At 24.9% G+C, this 26,290-nt stretch overlaps 2 protein-coding genes across 3 annotated transcripts; one reads left to right on the top strand and one right to left on the bottom strand.

The window, feature by feature from the left end:
* LOC129614424 (homeobox protein slou) lies at window positions 1-21,543 on the top strand. Its single transcript, XM_055529013.1, has 5 exons — window positions 1-205; window positions 614-1,356; window positions 2,209-2,443; window positions 20,824-21,119; window positions 21,318-21,543. The coding sequence occupies exons 1-5, from the start codon at window positions 1-3 to the stop codon at window positions 21,531-21,533; spliced, it is 1,695 nt and encodes a 564-aa protein (XP_055384988.1). The 3' UTR covers window positions 21,534-21,543.
* LOC129614295 (glucose dehydrogenase [FAD, quinone]-like) lies at window positions 21,274-25,778 on the bottom strand. 2 transcript variants are annotated; one of them, XM_055528835.1, is made up of 3 exons: window positions 25,465-25,778; window positions 23,571-25,172; window positions 21,274-21,548 (listed from the first exon to the last, which is right to left on the bottom strand). In XM_055528835.1, the coding sequence occupies exons 1-2, from the start codon at window positions 25,753-25,755 to the stop codon at window positions 23,574-23,576; spliced, it is 1,890 nt and encodes a 629-aa protein (XP_055384810.1). In that variant the 5' UTR covers window positions 25,756-25,778; the 3' UTR covers window positions 21,274-21,548; window positions 23,571-23,573. The 2 variants fall into 2 exon arrangements, with proteins under 2 accessions (XP_055384810.1, XP_055384809.1); XM_055528834.1 differs by lacking the exon at window positions 21,274-21,548 and having other exon boundaries at window positions 23,424-25,172.
* Window positions 25,779-26,290: the final 512 nt, after the last annotated feature.

Genomic DNA, 26,290 nt, shown 5'->3' with positions numbered 1-26,290 from the left:
ATGGTAATGATGCAGTCAGTTAACACAACGGATTCACATCCATCACGTTTAAGTCCAAATTATAATTTGGGTTCACCAAAATCGAATACATCACCGTCGGAATCAAGTCATATGAAATATAATAAAATTGATATATTTCATAATTCAACATCAACATCGAAATTATCATCAGATTCTGCAATTATTACAAATAAATCATCATTATGTCAAGATAATAATATATCAAAAACACAAAGAATTAATTCTTCTGAATCAATTCAATCGATTACAAATCCATCAACAAATTCAAATATTTTAAATGAACAATCTAATAATGATTTAAAACTTCAAAAATTATCAGATCACAGTATATGTATGATTAATAATAATAATAATAATGAGAATGAATCAATTACGAAATTTAAATTAGAAAATAAATGTAATAATAATAATAATAGTAATAATAATAAAAATGTTAATAATATAAATGATAATAAAAATATTAACAATAATAGTAATAGTAATAATCATAGCAATCATAACAGCAACAGCAATAATAATAACAACAACAATAATATTAATTCAATTTTAAATGAAAATGATAATAATAGCGAAAATAGTAATAGTAATATAGATGGCAGTAATATAAATAGCAATAATAAAATTAATAATAATAGTAATAATAATAGTAACAATAATAATACAAATGGAATATCACCACATCGTCATAAAATTTTAGATGTTGGTGATATGAATTCTTGTTCATTACCAACACGTTTTAATGGAATATTAAATAATTCAAACGAACATGGTAATAACATTAATAATAATAATAATAATAATTTTATAACACCTGCAATTATTGGTGGACATTCACATTCACATCATTATCATCCACACCCTTTCGTATTAAAACAGAATCATCCATTAAATGAAACAACACAAAATTCACAACAACAACAACAATTACAAAATAATCATCATAATACATCACATTTACCGCCATCATCAACCTCATTAATATCATTACATTTACAACATATTCATCAACAAACTAATAAGGAACAACAATTATCACAATTATCAAATGATAATCAACAAATTTCATTACATTCATTACGTTCATTATCAGTTACAAATGAAAATGAATTAAATGATATTGAAAGAATAAAATTAGCATCAAATGCTGCTGCTGCTGCTGCTGCCGCTGCTGCAGCTAGATCAATTACTAATTCTAGAGATTTAAGTGATTATGGATTTAGAATACAATTAGGTGGTTTACCAGCTGCAAATTATGCAAGAAGTGATACTAGTGAAGAATTAATTGTTGATGGTAATGATGAAGAAGATGATAGTCGATCACAAGAAGCTCCGTCGGTAAGTCTATTTTTATCATAATTATTTTCTTTCTTCGCTTCTTTTTCATAGTGGATAAAATATTGTATCGGATTGGATAAAAATCTTTTATAAAATGAAAGGTAATGGAAAAGTTCTATTTGCCGAAGTTTGAAACATTTCCATCCACTACAGTTCCTCAAAATAAAAAATATTTTATAATGATAAGTATCCGATTTTTTAATCAAGTTTATGGTAAATTTGTGAATGGCATATACGTATTTAGTTTTTAAAGATCATAAGAAAAGTTTTATTTGTACCATTTGTTTTAAACCACTTTTATTAAAAAGATTCAATACTATGCCTACGATGTTTCAGATATTTGGATGTAAAATTTAAAAAACATTATTTTTTCTATAAAATTTTTCCATATTTTAAAGAAGTTTATTGGAGTATGTGTACATATTTCAGCTAACAATAACGCGACTCTTTAAAATTAAAGGGCACATTGCAGGCAAGCTACACAATTTAAAAGTTATATAAGGCTTTAAATTTTTTAATGAAATTTTTTCATATTATAAATCAACCGATTCGTTATGTTTAAATAGTTTGTTCAAAATTTCATTAAGTTTTTTGTGTCGTGATAATAAAATGGCACATTGCTAATTGGGGGTGCGGCAGATGTGTTGCATCGCCTACGTAAACCAAGTCAAACAAACGTATTATTGCATTAAAATAGAAAGAAATTAATAACCCTGAAAGAAAATATTAAATTAAATATATTTAAAATTATTTAATTTTAATTTTATGTAATTATTGATTCTATTATAAATGTATATGAACACTTAATCACTGATAACATTAATTATCTTGTTTATAATTTGATATACGCAGGTGTGTCCAGTTGATTTAACAAGATCTGTTATAACTAGTACCTCTACTAATAAGGAATCAAAAAAATTAGCATTTTCAGTTGAAAACATCCTAGATCCAAATAAATTTAATGGGAAAAAAGATTCATTTAGTAATTCACAACAGGCTTCACAACAATGGAGTTGTAGTGACAGTAGCTATGATAGAGATGATATTAGACAACAAATTGAAGATGAACATAGTGACATTAATTCTGGTAAGTTTATAATAGTAATTTAATATTTTAATTTATTATTGTAATAAAATTCTCTAAAGGAGAATTAAATGAGACCGAACACCGTTGAAGTGCTTGAAGTTTAACCCAAAAGTGGTATAAAATTATTCATATGAATTATATTGTTGATCAAAGTCAGCTTAATTTTTATAATTTTTTAATCTAAATTCTGATAAAAAAGTTAGGGATAAAGCTAAAGAAAAGCTAATTTTTGCTAATCATGTTTTAAAAATCGGTTAATATACTTGAATTTCTTGAAAGAAACATTGACTGCCTCTTTGAATTTGGATATATTGTGTAAATTTTCAATCAGGTTGTAATTAATCTAATACACTCGTACTAGCGAATCCAATGGTAGTGCTCTATTCAATATCTCAAATTAAATTAAAAGTAAGTTATACAACAATTGTTTTTTTGATGAAAAAAGAAACAAATGTACCAACTTATTACAGATTTAAATATAAAGGTTGATATCAATGGGTGTGGTATGTGGCTTTCAGTTCTATTTCACTTCTGGTTTTTATTTCACTCTTTTATTTTCCTGTTTGATTAAAAATTATATTTTGCAAATATTAAACTTAATCCAAATTTTGTTAAATTACATAAATAAATTTGAGAATTTTGAGAACAAAATTATATTGCGCTTAAAGAATGTGGTTCGTGAAGTAACGGTTCACAACTAAAGAATAATGGCCTAAAGACAATACAACTTAAACACAACAATACCTAACGGGTTGTCAATCCGCGTTCCTACAAAATACAAAAATATTGGAATAACGTTTTGTATAACTACCACTAAACCTACTCTTCTACTTATTTTGATCTTATAAGGAACAGATATAAATTTTACGCGGTATTAAAGCAAATACAATCGTTGAAATGGTGCAATTAACGTATTGGAACTGCTTATATATATGCCACGTTGCTCAACAAATAACATAATATACTTATACATATTATGTCAAACAGCAAATCAAGAATAGCCAACTTCACTATTTAATTAGTCAATTATTCTGAATTAACATAGTCAAATTAATGCCACCGTATTTTTTATTGTTTCCGCAAGATTGTTTTCGGTTTTTTATTTTTTCCTGAAAGTGTGCAATGTTAGATGATATTTAAAACTAAGAATCGCTGTTATATATAAAATTAAGACCTGGCTCTCTGTTGCACAAATCACTTTTTGCACCCAAACATTTGCTAAATTTTTTTATTGCATCAAGAATCAAAGTTCTAGGTATTTGTTCCAATAAAAAAAGTATTTTTTAAAAAATTAAAAAGTAAAAGCAAAAGAAAAAGTGGCTGGTGCAATACGGCTCATAGGTTTTGAGAAATAGAAAAGAAAATAATTTAAAGAAAATGTAGGTTGCAAACTTACAATTTTTGCAATTTTTTTGTTGTAAATTAAATGAGCATTATTTTTTCCAACCGAGATAGACTTTAAGTAAAAATTTTTCAGATATTCATATTCATTAAGAATATGAATATTACAAAATTGCATCTATTTTTCCATTTGGCAAACGAAGTGTAAGATTTACCAAGAAGAAGGCGGGAATGTTCAAGATATTATACCTTACACTATGATTAAGTCAATATTTACAAATATAGAGTTCGTAACAAGGTAAATGAGTGCAATATGAACATGAATATACATTCTTAATCGCCGTTAACTCCTTCTTTCCTATTGCATAATAGCTCAAAAGCGAAAAAAACCAAATTTTCAGAAACTATATCACCACCGCAAATCAATTTAAACAACGGGTTCATGTAGCTCAGCTCAAAAAATTTATTTACAATATTTCAAATAAAGTTATTAATATGAAATTTTACAAACATATGTAAAATTACAATATTTGATTATATATTTCGCAAATTCTGATTGAATACCTGTACTGGTTAGGAAGCCGCTACCATTCAATTTTAAAAGATAAATTTAAATATTTCAAAAACTAGTTTTTATAATCAGATTGTTATGCAGATAAAATTCAGTCATTCAATTTTATTTTAGATTTATTTCGCTCTTTATATTTCTATTCAACATGAGGTTGTTATGAACGGTAAATTTGCTTCCAGCAAATCTTTTCGTGATAAAAATGTCAGGTCTGGACATTTATTCAATCGGAGACAATATGATAATATTTTATGCGCCTCACAGAACTTTAAATACTTCTCCTTTATTTAGGCATATCGTTGCAGTTTCATATTCTATGTAGCTATCCTAATACTACCCCAAGTCGTTACTTTATATAGTAATCAGTGCCTCTGATAGCTAAATCTAATATTCACAATCTTTTAAAATTTTGCACAAACATGTTTCGCAGTCTATAAGACATGTTTATCATTTTTGTAGGGCAGCTACAAGGAATATAACATTCCTATACTACACTTATATTAAACATTTATACATAACCTTCTTTCTGTAAAGTTTGATTAATGTTATAGTGTTTGTCTTACTGTAGCCCTTTTCAGTTTCATCTTTTTACTTTTGAATTTTCATCTCAAAAACTAAGAAGTTACAAACGACAACAGAATTTTCACAACAACCAAGCTGTAATTTTAGTTTGTGAAAAAGAAAGACGATGTGAACATAGTGAGTAAACTGAAGTGAAGGAAGATGAACACAAACATAAATGGAAATTTTTAGCTTTGGTTTAATGAGGTTCGCAATAAAACTGACAAATTTTTTATTGCAATCAAACCTTTGTACACAGAATGATTCTATCTGAGTTATAATTAACTACGAGATTTACACTTTTAATTTTTACCTTTAATATAGTTTATCAACATCAGTTATAACGCATTTAATATTCTAATTTATTAGACATCGGTTCTGTTTTCCACTTTATAAGTAAGTTGAAGGCAATTAGATATTAGTAATTTTTTATTGTAAGATACTATAAATAATCCAATTCCAATTGATCGGCTTTTGTTTATACACTTAAAGCGACAGTTGATATTAATTATATTCTAATTTTTTAATATCTTTATAACATTGTTTCGATATTTTGAGTCGGGAACTGCCAAAAATACCACAAAATGTATTATATAAATACATAATGTGGTATTTTTGGCAGTTCCCGAATCATTGTTAATGAGAACTTTACTTTTTTCGCTTATTTTTATTAAACTTTGTTATTAGTGTTCTAATGAGTTGTTCCTCATCTATAGCGTTCTTCAGGTCACTGTCTGCTTTTCCTAATATCTGATGTTCTTACCTTTCTATACTTTTCCGATTCGAGGGTTTTTATTCCCTAACTTTAGTTGAAAAATTTTACTTTTTCAGACCGTGCAGCTAATTCTGAAAGTGAAAATATTATCAAATTGATTCATGTAGTATAGATGAAAACTCATAACCTTTTCCAAAAAATTCTTTAATTAAAAAATTTTAAAAAATTTTATTATTTCATCCTAATTTTCTTTTATTTTAACAAAAAAGCTAATTCATAAATTTTAAATGTTTTTTTTTAATATTTCATACAAATGTTTATTTTTTGTATAATAATATGCGTACATACCATTTGTGCGTTCGTGTACGTCACTTCTATAGCAAATCATGTTATTATGTGAAATACTTAAAATTATTTACGTATGATACACACGTACACTTTTTGCATACACCTATGTAAACTCTGAGAAACATCAGAATAATGTACTCATATAGATTTATATAATATAACACGTATAGCCGTGTATATGTTAAAACAATATTATAATTATTAGAAGTATAAACACTTTAAGGATTGAAATTAACAAGTACGTACTAAAGCATCATAATTACAAAAAATTTATGTTTAAAAAATAACTCATTAGATCATAATACTTCTCTGCCTCCTTCTCGTTCTCTATACGTATATAAAAATATATTCATAATATGTAATTTAAAACAAAATATAAATAAAGAAACACCACCTTTTCCACCCTCAAACTCAAATATTTTCAAACTCATATATAAATATTAGATGAACAAAATCTCCACCTTTAATTTAAAAACAAATACATTTATATATTCTTGAAATTAAATTCCCGCTAATTTATACTCTGTTGAAACATGTTATAATAAAATAATATATACATACATAATAATATACATTCTGCATAATAATATTGTACATGGGTGTATTTATTTATAATATACAGGTATGTTATCTACTCATATTCCATTATACGCGTATATACATACATACATAATCTATATTGCCCCTTGTTTTATACTCCCGTTCAGTACACACTATTTATATAAAAGTATACATAATTATATACAATAATGTATATTTAGGTTTTTATACCTAAAATAACAATAGCGTAAAACCATTTCCGCAACATAGCGATGACAATGATGAAGTCATTATAAAATTTTCAACCCCAAATGAATAGACTCCCCAGATTAATTAGCAAAGCAGTTAATTACCATTTTGTTTAACTGAAAATTGTGTACTTAGTGCGGTTCCGTAATGATGCGGGAATGTAAAATGAATGGATAATATATATATACATATTAAAACATATGCATATACATTTAACGTTATATAAAGGATGTACCATACCTATAATTTATATAAAATATTATATTGATTGGTCTGGTTTTAAAATGGCGCAAAATACGCAATTTTATGCGGGGAAAAAAATCTTTTGATTATTGTTTTGTTGGTAATTAAAGAATCCTCTAGAATGATTATAGCCTTACACTCTTGAATTGGTAATAACAACAGAAAACGTTTAGTGCTTTGGGTTTTTTTATTTTCTTTCTTTTATTCTGGATAAAAAAAAACCACAATGAAGGGCTATTAAAATTGTTTTTATAGATTTCAGTTTATTTTTTATAGTACTTGTACAAATGTACATAAAAATAAATTGTTTTAGGTAGATGTTTTTTTTAATTGCTTAAATTTAAGTAGTAGGTATATAGTGTTTACATAGACTGCAACATACTCGTACAAAATTATATCAAAATTTAAAAAATATGTATTTACTACTTGAATAAATTAAATATTTTTAAATAGAAATTTGTATAAAATAAATTTGTTATATAATAAAAATTAAATCGATATTCACAAATAAATCGATATTCACTTATTCATAAATTTAAAATTTCTTTGGATAACTAAAAATTGTACTAAGATTATCGATCACTGCATTTACCATGAAGCAATTTGTACAAACAATTGTAGAAATAAATTTTCCATATTATGAATGTCTACTACATAGAGGATAGGTGTTTGTCTCTTTTTTGACTTATGAAATTTATCGCAAATTTCCGCTTTCTATAAAAATCTACCTAAGTTAAACCCATTTCTTTATAGAAGAATATTTTTATTCTACCTTTCCCTTTTAATGTTATACAGTTTCTCGCAATAATAGAAATGCCATGCTTTTAAAAATTTATTGTAATTACAAGCACAAATTTTAAAAAATTACAAACATTTTTTCATTAAATGCAGGAAAATACTGATTTAGAAATACTGATGCAGAAAATTCTTCTAAAACAGGATAAATGTAAACAATCCAATGACAAAATGGCCGTCAAAACAACATCAGTTATTTTTTTAACCCGTTCTTTTCAAATTTTTAATATCGCTTTTCTTTTAATTTATTTCTTTTTTTCAAAATTTACGAGTAAATTTTAGAAATCAAAAAACTCAACAATTTCTTGACAATAATAAAAAATTTATTTTGTTAGAAAAAAAATATTTTTGACCTTTCCTTTTCCAGAAACATGGCCTTTCAGCAAAATTTGAATTTTTTACAGCTAATTTCTTCGAAACTGTAAGCGTCGTCAAATATTTATAAAAGCACATAATTGAAATTATTTATAAATCAAATATTTATAAATCAAATACCTTTGATTTAATTTTTGTTTCATCCTATTAGTATGCAATAATTACGATAAAATAATATGATATTAATAGAGGAATATATGTATGTTTGTACTTTAGCTTCAAACCATTAATTAATTGATTCGAATTTATTTAAGAGACTTTTCACCATTCACCATATACTCTTTTATTTGGAGTGGACAGTATTTTAATCGGGGCTATAGACAAAACAATTAATTTAGAATAATTCGATTTTGACAATTTTTTTTCCACTCTCTAAATAATTCAAAAAGCGGTTTTAATTTAATTTACTTTTACGCTAACGTATAACAACAAAATTGTCTGAAGGTGTTCTTTATGCATTATAGCATGATTAATTATGAACTTGATAAAAAACTTTGAATACGAGTACTTATTACTAAATTTGAATAAATTCTTCAATAAACAAAATAAGTAGAGAATTTTGGTATTTCCAAAAAAAGTTGTTTACATAAAAATTTGGTGAAGCTTCTGCTTTATGTAAATTGTATTACACGTATATATAATTTAAAATAATTATTTATTTTTGACAAAAATTATATAATGAATTTTAATTTAATATTTAAAGGATGTTTTATGAGCTCGATTGTACTTGAAATTGTAAAAAATAACACAAAAAATTAAATTAAATTTTGATTACGTTTTTCCTTCTATAATATCGAAAAATGAATACAAAGCATCATTGTCTAAAAATTTGTTCCGGTATACTGGCTACTTTTTTTTCCTTACTATACTTGAAAGCATAGGGCTTCCTTGTGGATAGCCTTGTGGATTCGACTATAAGCTTATTCAGACAATGTTACTGATAGGTCCCCTTGGAGTACGTCCAGTCCACTTCCACTTTTTATTTGCTTGTTGATAGGTTGCTCGCCTGTTATTATCCAGAATTCTTCATTGCTAATAGCTTTCGGCCAGGATATCCAGCATATAATTCTGAAGGTTTTTTTTGATGAAGACTTATATGTCAAAACTGTTTTCATATACGACTGGAATATTCTGAGTTTGGTTGCTATGGATATCTAGCTGCTTCTCTAAATAGGCTGCAATCTACCGAAAGCTGCTCTTACCTTTTTGGGCCTGTTATTTATTGTAATGAGAATGATTGTTTAAGTTAATTTTAAGATCGACATGCATGGAAAATTGTTCAAGTTGGTTTATTTTGCTTTGCATGTCGCTGAATTTATGCGAGAGAAGGCTAATGTTATCAGCAGAATCTAGGTCCTCCAGTTGTCAAATCAATTCCAATTCAGACTTGTAAGTTAAAATCAGTGATTCATACATATATATTCGTACAGAAAATAGTCGCAGATAGAACCTGATACGTATGATAACTTACACTACCAAGTTAATTATTGAAAAAGAAAAATCATTGATCACGGAATGGTAAAAATTCTAATAAAAAAAAAAATAAATTGAATTTGGGATTCATATGTATTTGAAATAAGCTTTAACGAAATCACTGCCGACGTCTAAATTAAACCAGAATGTCTGTATTTAATTTTTTTTGTAATTGAAATTAATCATAAAAATTAAAAAGGTAGAATATCACAGTATGAGTTACTACAGCCCATTTGTTAGTTTCATTTGACTAAAAAAAATAAGGAACTTTAATGTGGAACCTCAAACTAATAATTGGGATATTTCTGTCCAATTTTGTTCAGATCTTATCATCTGTCATTATACAAAGTAGATTTTCACATAACGATTCTAACTAATATTATTCGCTTTGACTAGTGTATAGAAAATCTAAAGTTCCATATATTTCAAAATTTCTATCATTTCAAAATTAATATGCTAATTAAATTGTATGTGTCTTTAGTTTTATAAAAGGAGTCTTTTAAATGATAGAAATTTATATATATATATATATATATATCATATCGTACATATATATATATATATATATATATATATATATATATATATATATATATATATATATATATTGTACATACAAATTGATGTATGCAAGATTATTTAATTAAAATATTTTCAATAATTTTATAGTTACAAAAGATAAAGGTATGGCACATACAAACATATGTATATTTATTTATTATATTATATTATAAGAATATTTTTTAATTATAGAACTTATACCTATAACTTAATTATCCATTTTGTTTTTATTATTATTATTATTTTTGTTCTCTTTATGTTTTTCAATAATATTCTTATAAATTTCCCATATATTCATAAAAATATACATATATATTTTATTATAGACAATTACGTACATAATGAAATTACATTTACATTATGTCTACTGCAATATTATATTTATATAATGTATGCTTTGTATATTATATACATAATATGTATACATATTATATTTTTGATTATTATTTAATATCATTTTGAGCTTCATTCCATTTTGATAATTTATTTTTTAATAATGGTCTCCATTTTTTACTTCTCTATACGTATATTTTTTCTTTTTTGTTTAAATAATTTATTTTACAATTCCCTAGAGTTAAAAAAACAGAAACAAGAGAAAATAAAACAAATAAACAAAAAATGAAAAAAAAAAAAATCCTTCTGCATGATATGAGCATTTAATAAAGTTTAAAAGGGGAGAAAGTTCTTTTGATCGTTATGCGGTTGTGTTAAATTGTGTGTTCCTTTCAATTTATACGTGATTATAATTGAGCTCCGCTATATAATACATATTTACATATATATATATATATATATATATATATATATATATATATATATTTCATATTCATATATACAAATATATATATATTGCATGTATATGATGAAAATTAAATAATAACAAAAAATTTTATACATTTCTGTTTATATATACATATGTGTGTGCATATATATATACTATTAAATTTCATTTTATACAAATGATAAATATATACAGTAATATTGCTTATACATTTATATACATACATAATTATTTTCTCCATTCGTTTGTATTTGGAAGCAAACTCCTAAAACCTGGGTATATAATATGTTATATACTGGTATATATGTATATAGTTATGTATTATAATTTTATATAGTATAATTTTCCAATTTATTAATAATAAAAAATATTTTTTTTTGTTTGTATCCTTATATTTCATGTTTAAAAAAAAAAATTGTGTTTTCTGTTTTACTTTTTATACCCAATTCATTTCATACTCCATATAATAATAAGTAACTAAGGATATAATATAACAGGACATTTATGAATGTGTTGAAACATAATAAAATTTATATTTATTATACGACAGTATAATTTTAGTATAACTTTATATGTATATATATAATTTTATATCTATACAATGTTTATATAATATATACAAATACATACATATATTACATACATATACAAGTATATATATATATATATATATATATATGAACAGATGATGATGATGATAATGTTGATGATGATTATGCAATATTAAAGAAAATTTCTTTATTGTTTCAGTGTGTTTTATTCTGTTATTATAATTTTGTGTTTTTGTTTTGCTGGTTTAGAAAAGTGGGGGAAAATTTTGTTTTACACCAATACATTGATATTTTTTTTTTTGTTGTTCTCTAAACGTATCTAAATATGTAATAATAATTTTCAACAAAATGGAACTAACATCTTAGTGGTAAATTAACTAATCGAAATAACAAATAACAAAAAAAAAAAAAAAATTATTACTATTATTTTTAAGGGATATTGTTCTCCATTTTCGAAATACAAGGGCATATATAATATATATATGTATATTCATTTTCAAATATGAAAAATGTGTGTATATTAACTTAGGTGTATAGAATTTCAGATATGATCACATTATAATTATTTTTAGTGATTATTATTATTCCTTTGGTTCTTTTTTTTTTACAGTATACAGTTACCATGGTAGTAATGAAATTTTTGTAATTGTATATATATGTACAATATATTATGTTTGTAACTTTTAATATAAAAGTTAAAGATTCTTGAATCGTTGTCGTCGTCGTTGTCGTCATAAAAAAAACAACGAAATATTAAAAATATGAAATTTTATGACTTGATGACTGATAATGTTCAATAAAAGGGAAGAAAAAAAAGAGTTAATTTAAAAACAGTATGAGGAGTATTTTTGTATATATATATATGTGTGTATAATATACAGATAAAGAGAAACTGGAGTGCTCCCTTGGGAACATTACATACTTTTTAATGCAATTTTATATTAATATTTTCTATAGCTTTATTTGTATTAACAAAACTTATTAAACAAATCAAATCTATTAGAATAAGGTTTTTTGTTATACTTTACGAATAATTTATAAAAAATTTATGATAATTAATATAGATTATTTTTTGGAAAGGTATTATAAATATTTGTTTTTATCTACTAGTAAAAAGAGAGACTAGATTCCGAAATTTACAAAGCTCTTACGTAAAAATGAAGACTGAGAAAGTAAAACGACATACACTCGATCAAAAACTACAAATACCTACGGTAAGAAAAGAATAATTGATGAAATAATGTTCATTAATTAGGCACAATTAAATCAGCAATAATTTTATTTGTTCCATAGAATGAAACTCCGAACTATACCATATTCAAAGCGTTTTTATTAATTTCAAATAAAGATAACCGTAGGAGATTCAGATGATTTTCTTCGAATTTTGAATTAAAAATTCAAAATTAATTTAAAATTGTTTTATTCTATTAAGTCGTTCAAGATTTCTTTTATCAAATGTGTTATTGTTTTCAATATATTTTTTTTTATGTTTAAAATTATAAGACCCATTCATAATAACAAAAAATTGTGATATCGCAGGATGAGATCAAAGATTACTCACGTATTCTGTTCTCAGAATTTAATTTACAATCAGGCTCTCGATTTTTAATTTCTTTCCAACGCTTGTAAATTTAAAAATAACATACATTTTTTAACATAATATCAATTCATTAAACAGTATTATAAAGCGGTTTAGGAAAATTAAACAAATTCAATTGTTTCAGCTTACCACGATTTCACTATCCGGCGGTATTGTGAATGGATGATAAAAGAAAATTTTTAAATATAAAAGAAAGTTCAAAATCAAAGAAAGTTTTCAATGTTTATATTATTTTTAAATAAAAAATATTTTCATTTGCATTTTGGTATAGGGATTCATCAGATACCCATGGCGATGAAATTGAAAAAAAAGGATAAAAAAATTTAACATTAGGGACAGCTCTTCTATTATCTTGTTCCACTTGATATTAAATTTGCAATTAATTATTAAGCGAATTTTAGGCCTTTTGCTTTGCCCATTCTCATCAAATTGTTTCCGTATTATCACTTTTATGTCAAAAATGAAAAATTATTTTATGTAATGATTAAGTTATGTATTACATTATAAAATTTATTCATTCATTATAATTTTATTAAATTTTTTTGTTTATACTTACATTTTTGGTGTACTTAGATTGCCTATCACATGCTAAATACTTTTCAATAAAAAATTCCACATCACTACGCTATATATCTTATTAAAACGACAACTGGAATATGGACTGAAAAACATATATCCCCCAACAATAATGTCACTTCAATCGCCACTTGGAATACCAAATTCAACGCCATTTGTCGTTCTCCTTCGACAACTAAAATAAAATTCAATAATTTTAGCTTGCATTCAATTCTGCTTTAAGCACTACTGCACTTTTAAACCTTTCTGCATTAATAAAATAAAGAAGTAATTAACATAAAAATATTTTCACTTCGCATTACTATAATTCTGTGGAAATTTGCCAAATCCCGGTAAGCCATTTTTTTGCCAACTTAAGTTAGTGATAAAAATGAAATGCTAAAGGGTTAATATTTGCTTTACCAGCACTCTATTAGGAAATTAAGAAATAAAAATATTAAAAGTTGTTGAAGCCATAACCAGATAAACCTAATCAATTTTAGTAAGTTGCAGAACCCGATATTTACCTTATGGGTATTTACAAATCCTGATTTCTGATTTATTTCCTGATTCCGCGTTTTGAATAATTTCTATGAATTATAATTAGGAAAAAAAATTAATAATTAAAATTAAATATATAAAAAATTATTGCATTAATTTATTTATTGTGGAAGGGCTATTAATCTCAATCTTAAATTTATTAATTTTTTATTTCAATTAATTTACAACAAAAAATAATTTAGCTTTTAAAAGCCAACAAGAAAATTTGGATTTTATTTTGTTTGGAAAAACTTTTCATCAAAACTATTTAATTTTCAAAATTACATACACTCCATGATTTCTCAAATCAAAGAAATTCAAAATTTTCTTTTAATTGTTTTTGATTGTTTTAATTCTAATTACAAAAAATTATCCTTTAAGCTATTAATAAATATAATTTTATTCTTTTTCTTATTCCAAAGTATTAGCCTATAACAAGATGACAACAATATTTTAATGCCGCAAAAATTTAAAAGAGAAATATCCTTTTGATTTCATCAAGGATTATTTGCTTCTTAAAAAACAAACCTTTTCATTTTATCTACATATATACAATATAGTACATAGGAAATAGATCTTTGAAGAACATAAGACATAAAATCAAAATAAAATTTCTTAAAAATAAAATTTTAAAAAATTTTTTAACTTTGAATCCTAAAGTAAAAAAGTAAAATCTCTTTATTTCACGGGCGATTAAATTTAACCCTTTTTTTCAAAAAAAAAATATTTTGACGACAGACAAATATCTTAAGAGCTTAAAATCAAGTAAAGGCACTTTGTGTAAAATAGAAATTTTGAATTCAAATTTTATTCCATTTTGAAGAAAAATAAAAGTTAAGTTTTATATAGAATTTTAATTTTATACTTCCTTTTTTTATTAATAATTTAACTTGGTTATTATTAAATGTTAAATGAAATTATAACTGGTTGAATAAATTTTAACAAATTTAAAAAATAAGTGTTTAGAATTTTGAGATTTCTGGTTTAATATATGTATGTGTGTGTGGGTGCAGGTGAAAGCTTAATGAGCCTAAATTAATAATTAAATTTAAATTATTTTTCTCAAAGAGCTTAATTACAAACGTGATGTGAATAATTATACAGAATTTGTAAATATTTTTAAGTGATTTTTATTAAGTGTTCGTTTACTTATTGTGTTCATTGTATTTATATAACACTATAGCTATTGTTTAAAAAATATAAATGTGAATTTAAATTTTAAAATTCAAATGGACTACAACAATTTTTAAAGAATTTAATTTTAATTACTTAACACGAAGCTTTTAAATTCGTTTGAGTTGTATGTTGACTATACAAGCGCGTTCAGTACAGAAATGGCTTTTTACAAATAAAAAATATTTTCGAATTAAAATCATCACATTCATAAAAAATCAAAACCTTATTTTGCACATCATAATTTTAAAATTTTATTAATAAAATTCATGCCAAAAAATCTTAAAATTTTATATAGAAAGCAATAATTTTTAAAAAGAAGAGAAGAAGTGTTCTCAGGATATTTAATTTTAATGTTAATAAAGCAAAATTAATTGTTTAATTTAAATACACTTGAAAATTTATTAATTTATGTCTTTTCTTTGGAAACAATGGATGACAAAATAAAATAAATTGAGTGTTTCTTTTTATAATTCTTAAAATGATTTCACGGAATTTTCTCGAAATTTTTTCTTCTTAAGTATTAATAGCACGCAAATTTTTTTATATTCTAGTTAGAATTCGAGTAAAAAACTGATTTCAAGTCCTTCACAATGCAAAAGGAAATGAAAATTAAACAAAAATTTTATTTGTCTTAAATACTTTTAGCTAAAACTTAATAATTTTGACAAATAAGCTTCTTCTGCACACATTTTTTTCTGCATTCTTCTGCATGTTAGTTAGTGCCTAAATTTAAATGTATTATGGTATTGGTTTTTTGTTTCCTTAGATAGAGCTTATAAAAGACTTGTTCGTCTAACGATTTTGCCTTTAGATGTCTTTAACATATTTTACTTACAGCATGAGCAAAGCTCCCATGTTGCTTATTATTTACTATGCTGTACCCACAACCCACAAATTTTTTCTATTGAAAAATTTCTATTTTAATAACACTTCAGTCGCACTGAAGAAAATATCGCTATGTTGTAAAAGTAAGTTTGGAACATAAGCTAACCAAATTTATAGATTAACTGTCAGCCGAACTAATTTGGATTCTTCCATTCAATTGTAAAAATTTCAAGTAACAACGGCTAAGAATACATACTTGACTTTCTAAAATAACAAAAAAATTTGATTTTTGACAGAAAATAATTCACATTTATAAATTTGTTTTCTTCTCTCCTTAAAATTTGTATGTAAATTGAATATTTTTGTGACGCATCTACATGTATGTAGTTTGCAATTTTCTTTAGTTCATTTGATTCAAAAAGAAGATTAATGATTAGTTGTCAATGCTTTAATATTGTGTTTGAATAAAATAAAATCTTTATTTTTTTCCCTATACACACACAATTCTGAAATAAATTCAATTGGCTATTTTGCAAGTAAACGTATAAATTATTTGTTCATATGATTTGAACGTAATTACGTAGACCTACATTAATTTAAATGGAAAACTGAATATATATGTGCAAAGATACAGACTTATGTACATTTATAATAAATTTTCAAAAAATTTGAATTTTTCCATATACACATATACACAAACACATATAATATATTGCAATTTAAATTTATTATACGTTTGCATATTAAGCTAGTATAGACAGGATTCATTTATTATTTAAGGAGTGTAAACACGAAAGTTTTATGACAATTTAATTTGGCGAAATGAAATAACAACAAAAAAAAATAAAAAACATTAAAATCAATAAAAATTGCATAATATGGACATTTAATCACAGGCATAGATTTAATTGAAAAATTCTATTGAAATAACAAACATTTTCAATTTATATGTTGAACTTAAAAGTGAAAATGAGAAATCGGGGGTAAAATAAAATACGAAAAATATCTTTACAAAGCGTATGTATGTAGATACATACATTCACTTATATAAACATTCATTAATGCGGTCACTCAACTGTATAGCTATATATAGACTATTTTTCTTATTTCGTAAACCGTAATAATTACGGTTAATGTAATGCATTTATGTGTGCATTGACTCAATGCAAGTACAAACAAAATTATTTTGTTTTTATCTAGTATTAAAACCAATCAACTGAATAAAATAAACTGGTATACATTTTATTTATGTGCATATATGGTCTATAATCACACACAAACCATACATCGGACTCTCATTTTGCGAGCACACTTTTTAAAAATGATGACGGAATGGGAATGAATTAAGAATTTTAAAAATGAATTGTGATGATATTGATAATGATGATAATGAAATATATATATGTACACATACATACATGCATATATATATATAGATAGTAAATTGATATAAATAAATTGTTGAATTTCAGACGATTGAACCACATCAAAATCTACTTAAATATTTAATGAAGCTTTAATGCTAATTATTAGATTAATTAACAGGTGCAATTTAAATTAATTTTTTGGACAGTTTGAGCTAAAATTGATTCCTTTTGAAAAGAATTAGGAGCTCATCATTATTTTAAAAGTGGATGTTTAATTAAGTTGATAAAATTAATACGGTAATAAAAGAAAAAATATTTTGTTTTTTTTTATTGACTTTTTTTTTGATTAACAGAAATAATATGGTGATTTTAATGGGTTAACCTCAATTTTTAAGTAGGCATTTATTTTTAAACAAGTTTTAAAAATAAAGTAGTATTAAATTCATTATATTTATGGCAGTATATAAAGAGTATACATTATGAGTAGTTGAGATTTGATTATTATAAAATAAAAACATATTCTAACGTATGTAAGAGAGATATACTGCCCAGCATGGATTGTAGAGAAATACTAGTGCAATAACTGCTACTGTATAGAATTTATGAAATAAAAGATAAGTAAAAACTCGCAGAAAGTAAATATAGTATATGTTATTTAAAGTATAAAGTAGTATACTACTAAAAAAGTAAGTATATTAAAGTAATAAACCCACTCACAAACGTATGTGTGCAAATAAACTATGCCATTTAGTTTCAAACGGGAAATTGCATGACCAGTAAATGTATGGCATGTGGCACCGTTTTGTTGACACCAAATGCGGTCCACATCCATATTTTGTAATTTTGGCACAAGAAACTGGATTATCATTTCTCAATAGCGAGCACCATTAACAGTTATTGTCTGACGAGCTGGATTTTCGATTAAGAATGGTCCGATGATGCTCCAAATCCAAAATTCGTACCAAACAGTGATAAGTAATAAATGCTTTTGTTTCTCAACAATCACTTGTGAATTTTATGAACCTTGCGGTTCAGGTCATTTTGTTGATTAACAAAGCTATCAAGATAAAAATGAACCTCATTGCGGAAGATGATTTTGCTCGAAAAACTTTAATTATTTACAAAATATTGTTAAACAATAACAATAACATAAAATGTTGTCATTTTGTGTAGCACTCCATTTATAATAACCTTGAACTGTCACGCTGTATTTTTGTTTTGATTGGCAACACTTTACCTTAGCATAGTTCAGCATCTCATACAAGGCCATATTAGAGTGTCAATGGTAAACGATTTTGCTTTCACAGTATGGATGCTAAGCGTTGAGGTAGCTAAAACTTTTTTCCTAAACCATTTTAAATGAAAAGCCAATCAAAAGGCAAGTGATAACTTGAAGCACTAGATTTCACAGAAACTATGCATTGTCATATAATAGACAACACTATTCACATAATGGAATAGGTACATAAATTTTCCATTTACCGGACGAATATATCACAAAATATTTATTACTTCAGAGCATACGCAAAAACCAAAGTTTTGTAAACTCTTACAACATAAGTTCATTTTTCGAGTTTTTTTCCAATCTACCATTTGAAAATCAATGCATGATATATGATATAAAATATACCCATTATTAATGTCATTTAATCTGTCCACAACGTTGTCCATTTTATTGCAGCCAAATTATATTTATCCTAATATAATCCTCTTGAGAATACTTCCTCATGTCAATATTAAATAGCATCTATATCACCTGGTCTGTTTGTTATTCTAGATCAGTTTCCCCCTTTTTTCTTTTGTTTATATACGATTGTCATTTTGAACTCTATAGTAGGTCTTTTTAATATATATTAGATATAATATATATACATTATGTAGATTGAAATTTTGTTGACCAGAATACAAAGTATTCAATCAGAATTTTAGTAAATTAACTATCCCCTTTTTTAAGATTTCGATTTAAATGAAATCTATTTTAGCAAAACAAATTATTAGAGGAATGACAAGAAAAGGAAAAAACAACTCATTGAACTGATTTGAACTGATTTAACAACCCTTAAAAGGATAATGTTATTTTCGTGCACAATATTATATTATTGAATATCTGAGAAAAATTACTTTTTATTATTTTTCTATACATATTAAATTATGTTAAATTATTAACGAATATTTTATTTTATGTATTTTATGTATACATATAATTATAATGTAAAACATATTTCTATAACCACAGGAGTCCTTTTGTAGGTGTGGTAATATTAGCTTTACGTTGGTTAATATTTTTAAAATATCAATTTCAAGGATTTACTTTTAAATTATGTTTCGGTTCCTATAGCATTATGATTCGATTTTTGATGAAGGAATAAAATTGAAAAATAAAGTTGTTTGTCAAGGTCAAATGTACTCAGTTTTTTTGCATTTCATTCACACTATTAATATTCCACATTAATATTTCTTAAAAATACATTTGGAATGCATTTTCAATCTACATTTTGCTTTATGGCACTTGAAACCTCTTGCTGTTATTGACAACCCGGCGCCGATTGCAGCTTCAGAAAATTTATTTTTGAATGTATAATTGGAGACATTTTGACTTTAAATAAACCACTCCAATGTGAAATTATCTTTAATAATGTTGGGTCCAACAAATGATTTGTGAAATTTCCCATTCAACAACTGTTATTAGAAACAATTAATTCCATTATCTAAATTAGATACTTTCATTTATATAAAAAAATATTTAAAAAAATTGCATACATTTGGGATGAAAAAAAAATGAAAGAAACGTCACCATAACAGCAAATTTATGAAAACCAGTATCAAAAATCTAAAAAAAAAAGAGATTTTAGATAACGGCTTATTTTAACGGCCATTTTGTTTTTTTAAAGATAAACTATGCCATATAGCATCAGAAGAAATTCATAAGTCGCTATAACTTTTAGAGGGGGGACATAGGTAAAATTTCTTTAAAGATCTATTTATATGTAAAATTTTAGCTGTTTATCTTAAAGGGTTCGAGGACAAACAGACAGAGTGAAACTAATAAGCATTTTTTCTAATATTTTTTTGAAAAAGTGCTGAAAAGTTTATAGACGTAAAAGACTATAGACGTAAACTTAAATTTAAAAAAAATTTTTAAATAACATTTATGCATACAAAAAAATAAAACTATTTTAACATTTTTTAATTAATGAAATTTTTTTAATTTTTAAGCTCACGATGTGACAGAAATGGATCAAGATGATATTTGTGATGATAGTGATATGGATGATCGAACAAGTGAAACTGATTCTAAAAAAGGTGAAAGTCGTAATTCACATGGCAGTTCAACAGATAGTAAAAATCAAAATGGTGGCAATAATACTAGTAATTCAAAACCGAGACGAGCTAGAACGGCTTTCACTTATGAGCAATTAGTATCATTAGAAAATAAATTTAAAACAACTAGATATTTATCAGTATGTGAAAGATTAAATTTAGCGCTTAGTTTAAGTTTAACTGAAACGCAGGTGAGTTTAATACATGATTACTTATTTAAACTGTTGATTATTTTCTAAGAATTATTTCGATTTGTGTTTTATTTTGTAAAATTTTTGGTTGGTTTTGAAGAATTTCTCCATTCATAATATATTTAAAATTAAAATTATTAAAAAGAATTATAAATATATTTTACATAGAATATTTTATATTTTTATTTATACAAATAGGTAAAAATTTGGTTCCAAAATAGACGAACTAAATGGAAAAAACAAAATCCTGGAATGGATGTTAATAGTCCAACTGTTCCACCACCATCAAGTAGTTCATTTGGTCCAGGTGCTTATGCCACCAGTTTACTTTATCCACATGCTGTACCATATCCTCCATACAGTCCATATTTTCATCCTTTGGGAGCACATCATTTAAGTCATTCACATTCATAGATTAGGAAATTATTGCTAAAAAATTTATAAAATTATTAATTATATTTAAAAAAAACAAGAAACACAAAAGAACGAAACCGCAAAGAATATTTATTATTAATTATCTAAATAAAAAAAAATAAAAATTCTTTTCGAATAATTTACAGTAAGTTTAACAAAAAAATTTTCAAAATATTCTTTAAAAACAATTTTCTATCAAAAGTATGTATTAAATATCAAGTATGTATAATTATATAAGAAAATTCATTGCCTTTAGTTTCTGTTAAGAGTTTTTAGTATAATATAAATTAACATTTTTCATCATTTAATCTTAATTAAAACTATATACAAAGCCATATTTTATTTAAAGGCTAATGAATAAATGATTGGCAATTGCTTTTGTAAATATTGTAAAATAAATAATAATAAAGCTATAAAATATTTAAATTATTAAAAATAAATGTGAATTTTTTGTTAATTATATATAATAAGAAGACTCCAAATATACGGTAGTAATAAAAATATATAAAAAAGAGGTTCTGGCAACATGTTTGAATAACTTGGATACCACGGTTAATAATAAAAGAAGAAAAATAAGATATAAAAATTTCTTGTGGTGATACTCAAACCTAAAGTTTTACTAAAGAAACACTTTACATAATTTTATTTAAAAAATTGTAAACTACAAATTTTTTGATATACTTGACTTAACTTATTAGACATGCTTTCCATATTATCACGTCATAACTTTTCAATTTCACAAGAAGAATTTTAAAATTAATGATACATCGAAATCTGTTATACTTTACGTTTTTGTATTTTTACATTGAATTTGTTATATTGCAAGTTGTTATATAGATCATTCGCAAAGGAACAAGTTGCAAACAGCGCATTACATTAACTTCAACAGCTTTAAAGCTGGTATATGAAAATTTATCAGGTAGAATTTTTTTTAATCTAATTTTTCTTAATCCAATTCATATTTAAAGAAAATTACACGGTTTAGTTATAATTGGCAACTCCTAAATCATATTATTCAGAAATATCCACATTCTACAAGTATATGCCACTTATACACTGATGGATCGAAAGTTGCAAATCTTTGGACTCTGAACACTTTTTTGTTATACACAAAACGAGAAAAAAAAACTTCTCTTAGAAATTTTTAAAAATTTAAAAAAAATATTATAAATTGTCTATTTAACTAAAAATCTTAAAAAGCTCTTAAACACTTTTTATTATTACGTAACACTTAATGAATTTTTTGTTACTCGGAAAGTTTATTAAAACTTTGAAAAGTCATTCAAATAATGTCGTTAATTCAAATTCAAGTTTATAAATTAAACTTTTAAAATTTTGAATAGTTGACAAAATTTTATTGCCTTCTCTTATATTTAAAATTAAATTCTTTGAACTAAACAATTGAATGTATGTATATGTATTTATATCTATAGTAATATTATACTAATAGTATTAGTCTAACAATGTCTAATCGAAAATAATTTTCAAAGACTGAATAAGGTATTCCAGAATATAATTAGCCTTTGACATACAACAATTAATTAAAAATTATTCCACGACTTGATTTAACTTTACTTTTATGATTAATTCAATCAGAACGAGCTTGAAAATTAAATTATATAAAACTATAAATAAAATTCACACAATTTTTATTAGCTTTAAGTTTTTCTTTTAAAAAGCTTTTCATGTGTACAAATTCTTAATACACAAATTCAAAAAACAAAATTATTTCGAGAATCTCTCGTAATCTTGTAATATACAAAAGTTTTATACAAAATATAATGTTACCGGTTTTCACCGTACGTTTGCTATTATAAAAAAAAATTATCAACCTTAACTAATATTTGCGAACTAAATAAAGAATACAAATAATCTAATAAAAACAACATATTTAATAAATTAAAATAAAATTTATATTTAATAATAAATTTTAAATTTTTGAATTATAAAATTCCCAAAAATTTATAATCATTGACCGTGACGCTATAAAAATTATTTACCAACACAAATATTTTGCAGTTCCATTGTAAAATTTACCATTTAAAACTCATCTTTTATACTTGAGTCGTAAGTTTTTTTAATAAAATCGGAACATTTTTCGCCAATCATTATTGTCGCAGCATTTGTGTTTGCACTAACAACAAATGGCATGATACTAGCATCACATACTCTTAATCCATCAACACCATGAACTTTTAGTTCTGGATCGACAACAGCCTTCTTATCTTCTTTAGGTCCCATTTTGGCTGTACCAACTGGATGATATACAGTAGAAGACATTTGCTTAACGTAACACTTCCAATATTTATCTGATTGAAAATCATATTTATCACACTCGGGTAAATTTATTTTAATTAATTCCGCTTCATTATTTTTAAATGATTTTGTGTTCAAAAATTTTGTTTGGAATTTTATTCCATTGATAATTGTTTCGAGATCTGAATTTTTATCAAAATAGTTTGCATATATTTTTGGTTTATCAGTATATTCAGGACTTGTTATTACAACTTTTCCTCTAGATTCAGGATTTAAAAGTACAGCCCATACTATTAAAATTTCACCTTCCTTATTTTCTTCAACAACAGAATTTATAATTTCATCTTTATAGCCAATTATATTAAAAAGAGTACGTATACCAAGTTCATCTTGTTTTGCGAATAAAAAATAATGATATTCAATATCAGGATAAGGACCGTTTTGACTTTTGGTATTTATAAAACCACAAAGACCAGCTAAACCTACTTGAGAGAGTAAAGTTGATTTTCCTGTAAGAACACCATACAATTCATCAAGAATAATTCTTTGATCAAAAGGTAAAGCTGTTGATTTATGTATTTTAAAGTGTACTGGAACTATAACATGATCTTGAAGATTTCTTCCTACATTCAAATTTTGAACAACTGGAATGGAAACTTTTTTTAAATCTTTTTCTAATCCTATCCCAGATAATTGTAAAATTTGTGGTGTACCAATTGTACCAGCTGATAACACTGCTTCTTTATTAATATTAACAGTCATTTTGTGTGCGGATTTGTAAACAAAATCAATACTTTTCACTTTTTTATTCTCGTCAAAATTAATTTTTTCTACATGTGCATGTTTAATTACTTTTAAATTTGGTTGTTTCGAAGCTGGTAATAAGAATGATTTGGCTGTACTGAAACGTCTTCTTTGGTAATATGTAGTGAATGCTTTAAAAAATCCAATATAGCCGTTATTTTCAGAATAATCATTTATATACTTTAAACCAAGCTCTTGAGCAGCTTCAATTACCATATCGGCGGCAATTTCTATGTTTGGTGTAGCCGCAGAGAATTTAGATACTGGTTGTGGGCCATCAGTACCTCTTTCTGTTACATCTAAAAATGCATCGGCATAAGTTTTTTCTGTTTTCATAAAGTAAGGTAAAAGATCATCAAATCCCCATGTAGGATTTCCAGCTTCTTCCCATTTGTCAAAATCTTTTCTATTGCCGCGTATTGAAATCATTGCGTTTATTGCCCCAGAACCACCAAGGAGTTTTCCTCTCGGCCAATAACATGTCTTAGTTTTCTGCCCTTGACAAGATTTCTCATTTGGTTCAGTATAATATTGCCAATCATAACCGGAATGTTGTAACAAAAAAAACCAATACGGTATCTGTAAATTTAAAAGTAGATATTGTACATTCAAGATTATACAATCGTCTTAAATAATATTTTATTGAAAATTAAAGTCATGCGATTAAAAATGTTATTTCATGCGTTAACATATTTTTAATATCAAACTTTTAATCTTAAAACACTTCTTCACCGCTTATGTAGATAAATTTATTTATTTCGGTTGTATAACAAATCAATATACATAAATCACACCAGTGTTTTTTTAAACTAATAAAAATTCAAATTTAATCATATTTTCACTTTTTATAAACGATATTGTTTTATTTTACCTCAGATTCAAATGGTGGATCTCCGCCCGCTTCTAATACCAATACTCTATTATTTGGATTTTCTGATAATCTGCTTGCGACTACCGAACCTGCGGATCCTGCTCCAACAACAACAAAATCAAAATCCAAATCTATATTATTCTCTAATACTTGAGAACCATAATCTTGTGGCCAATTTTCAGGCGATGACACATTACAATATGATGAAATTAAAGTTTGAATTAGTAAAGTTATAAATTGATTACCCGGCCCAGCACTTTGAGCAGCACATTGACTACTTAATAGTTCCATTTCTAAAGTTCTACTAAAATATAATTTCAACTTTAATTCCAAATTTTTGAAAGCTTTACGCTATCTAAACTAAATAAGAATTAATAAAGTAAAAAATTTTTACGCTGCATGAATTATCTACAACATTTTATTTTTATTATTAATATTATAATTGTATTTTATCCAATTCAAAATTATAAAAAATTAGATTTTAATTTTGTTGCAGAAATATCACGTGAAATATAATATATAAGTGTATAAAATAATAATTTTAATATTTAAAATTATATGACCTACAATATAAAATTAATTATTTACAATATTATTGAACTGATAATTTATTTTTGAATTTTCTCACAACATTTACAATATAGCATATGCATTTTAACACATGCAAACATATTTATGATTAATTACTGTAATGCATGCTTATCATTTAATACAAGTGTTGTTTACTATATTCGTAAAAAGCACGAATAAGTCACGGAGTGATTACAATAGTTTCACTTCTAACTAAGGCAAACTACAGAGTATTTGATTATTATTCATGCATATT

Source organism: Condylostylus longicornis, unplaced genomic scaffold, assembly GCF_029603195.1.
Source record: "Condylostylus longicornis isolate FDR11 unplaced genomic scaffold, ASM2960319v2 ptg000107l, whole genome shotgun sequence".
In the NCBI taxonomy this organism is placed as follows: Eukaryota; Metazoa; Arthropoda; class Insecta; order Diptera; family Dolichopodidae; genus Condylostylus; species Condylostylus longicornis.
This window is presented reverse-complemented; position numbering and strand designations above follow the sequence as displayed.

Coding starts and splice junctions, on each gene's coding strand:
- LOC129614295 (XM_055528835.1), bottom strand. CDS start 25,755: ATGGAACTATTAAGTAGTCAATGTGCTGCTCAAAGTGCTGGGCCGGGT. Junction 25,173..25,464: donor ATCCACCATTTGAATCTGAG/GTAAAATAAAAC, acceptor TTAAATTTACAG/ATACCGTATTGGTTTTTTTT.
- LOC129614424 (XM_055529013.1), top strand. CDS start 1: ATGGTAATGATGCAGTCAGTTAACACAACGGATTCACATCCATCACGT. Junction 206..613: donor TACAAATAAATCATCATTAT/GTCAAGATAATA, acceptor ATAGTAATATAG/ATGGCAGTAATATAAATAGC. Junction 1,357..2,208: donor GATCACAAGAAGCTCCGTCG/GTAAGTCTATTT, acceptor TGATATACGCAG/GTGTGTCCAGTTGATTTAAC.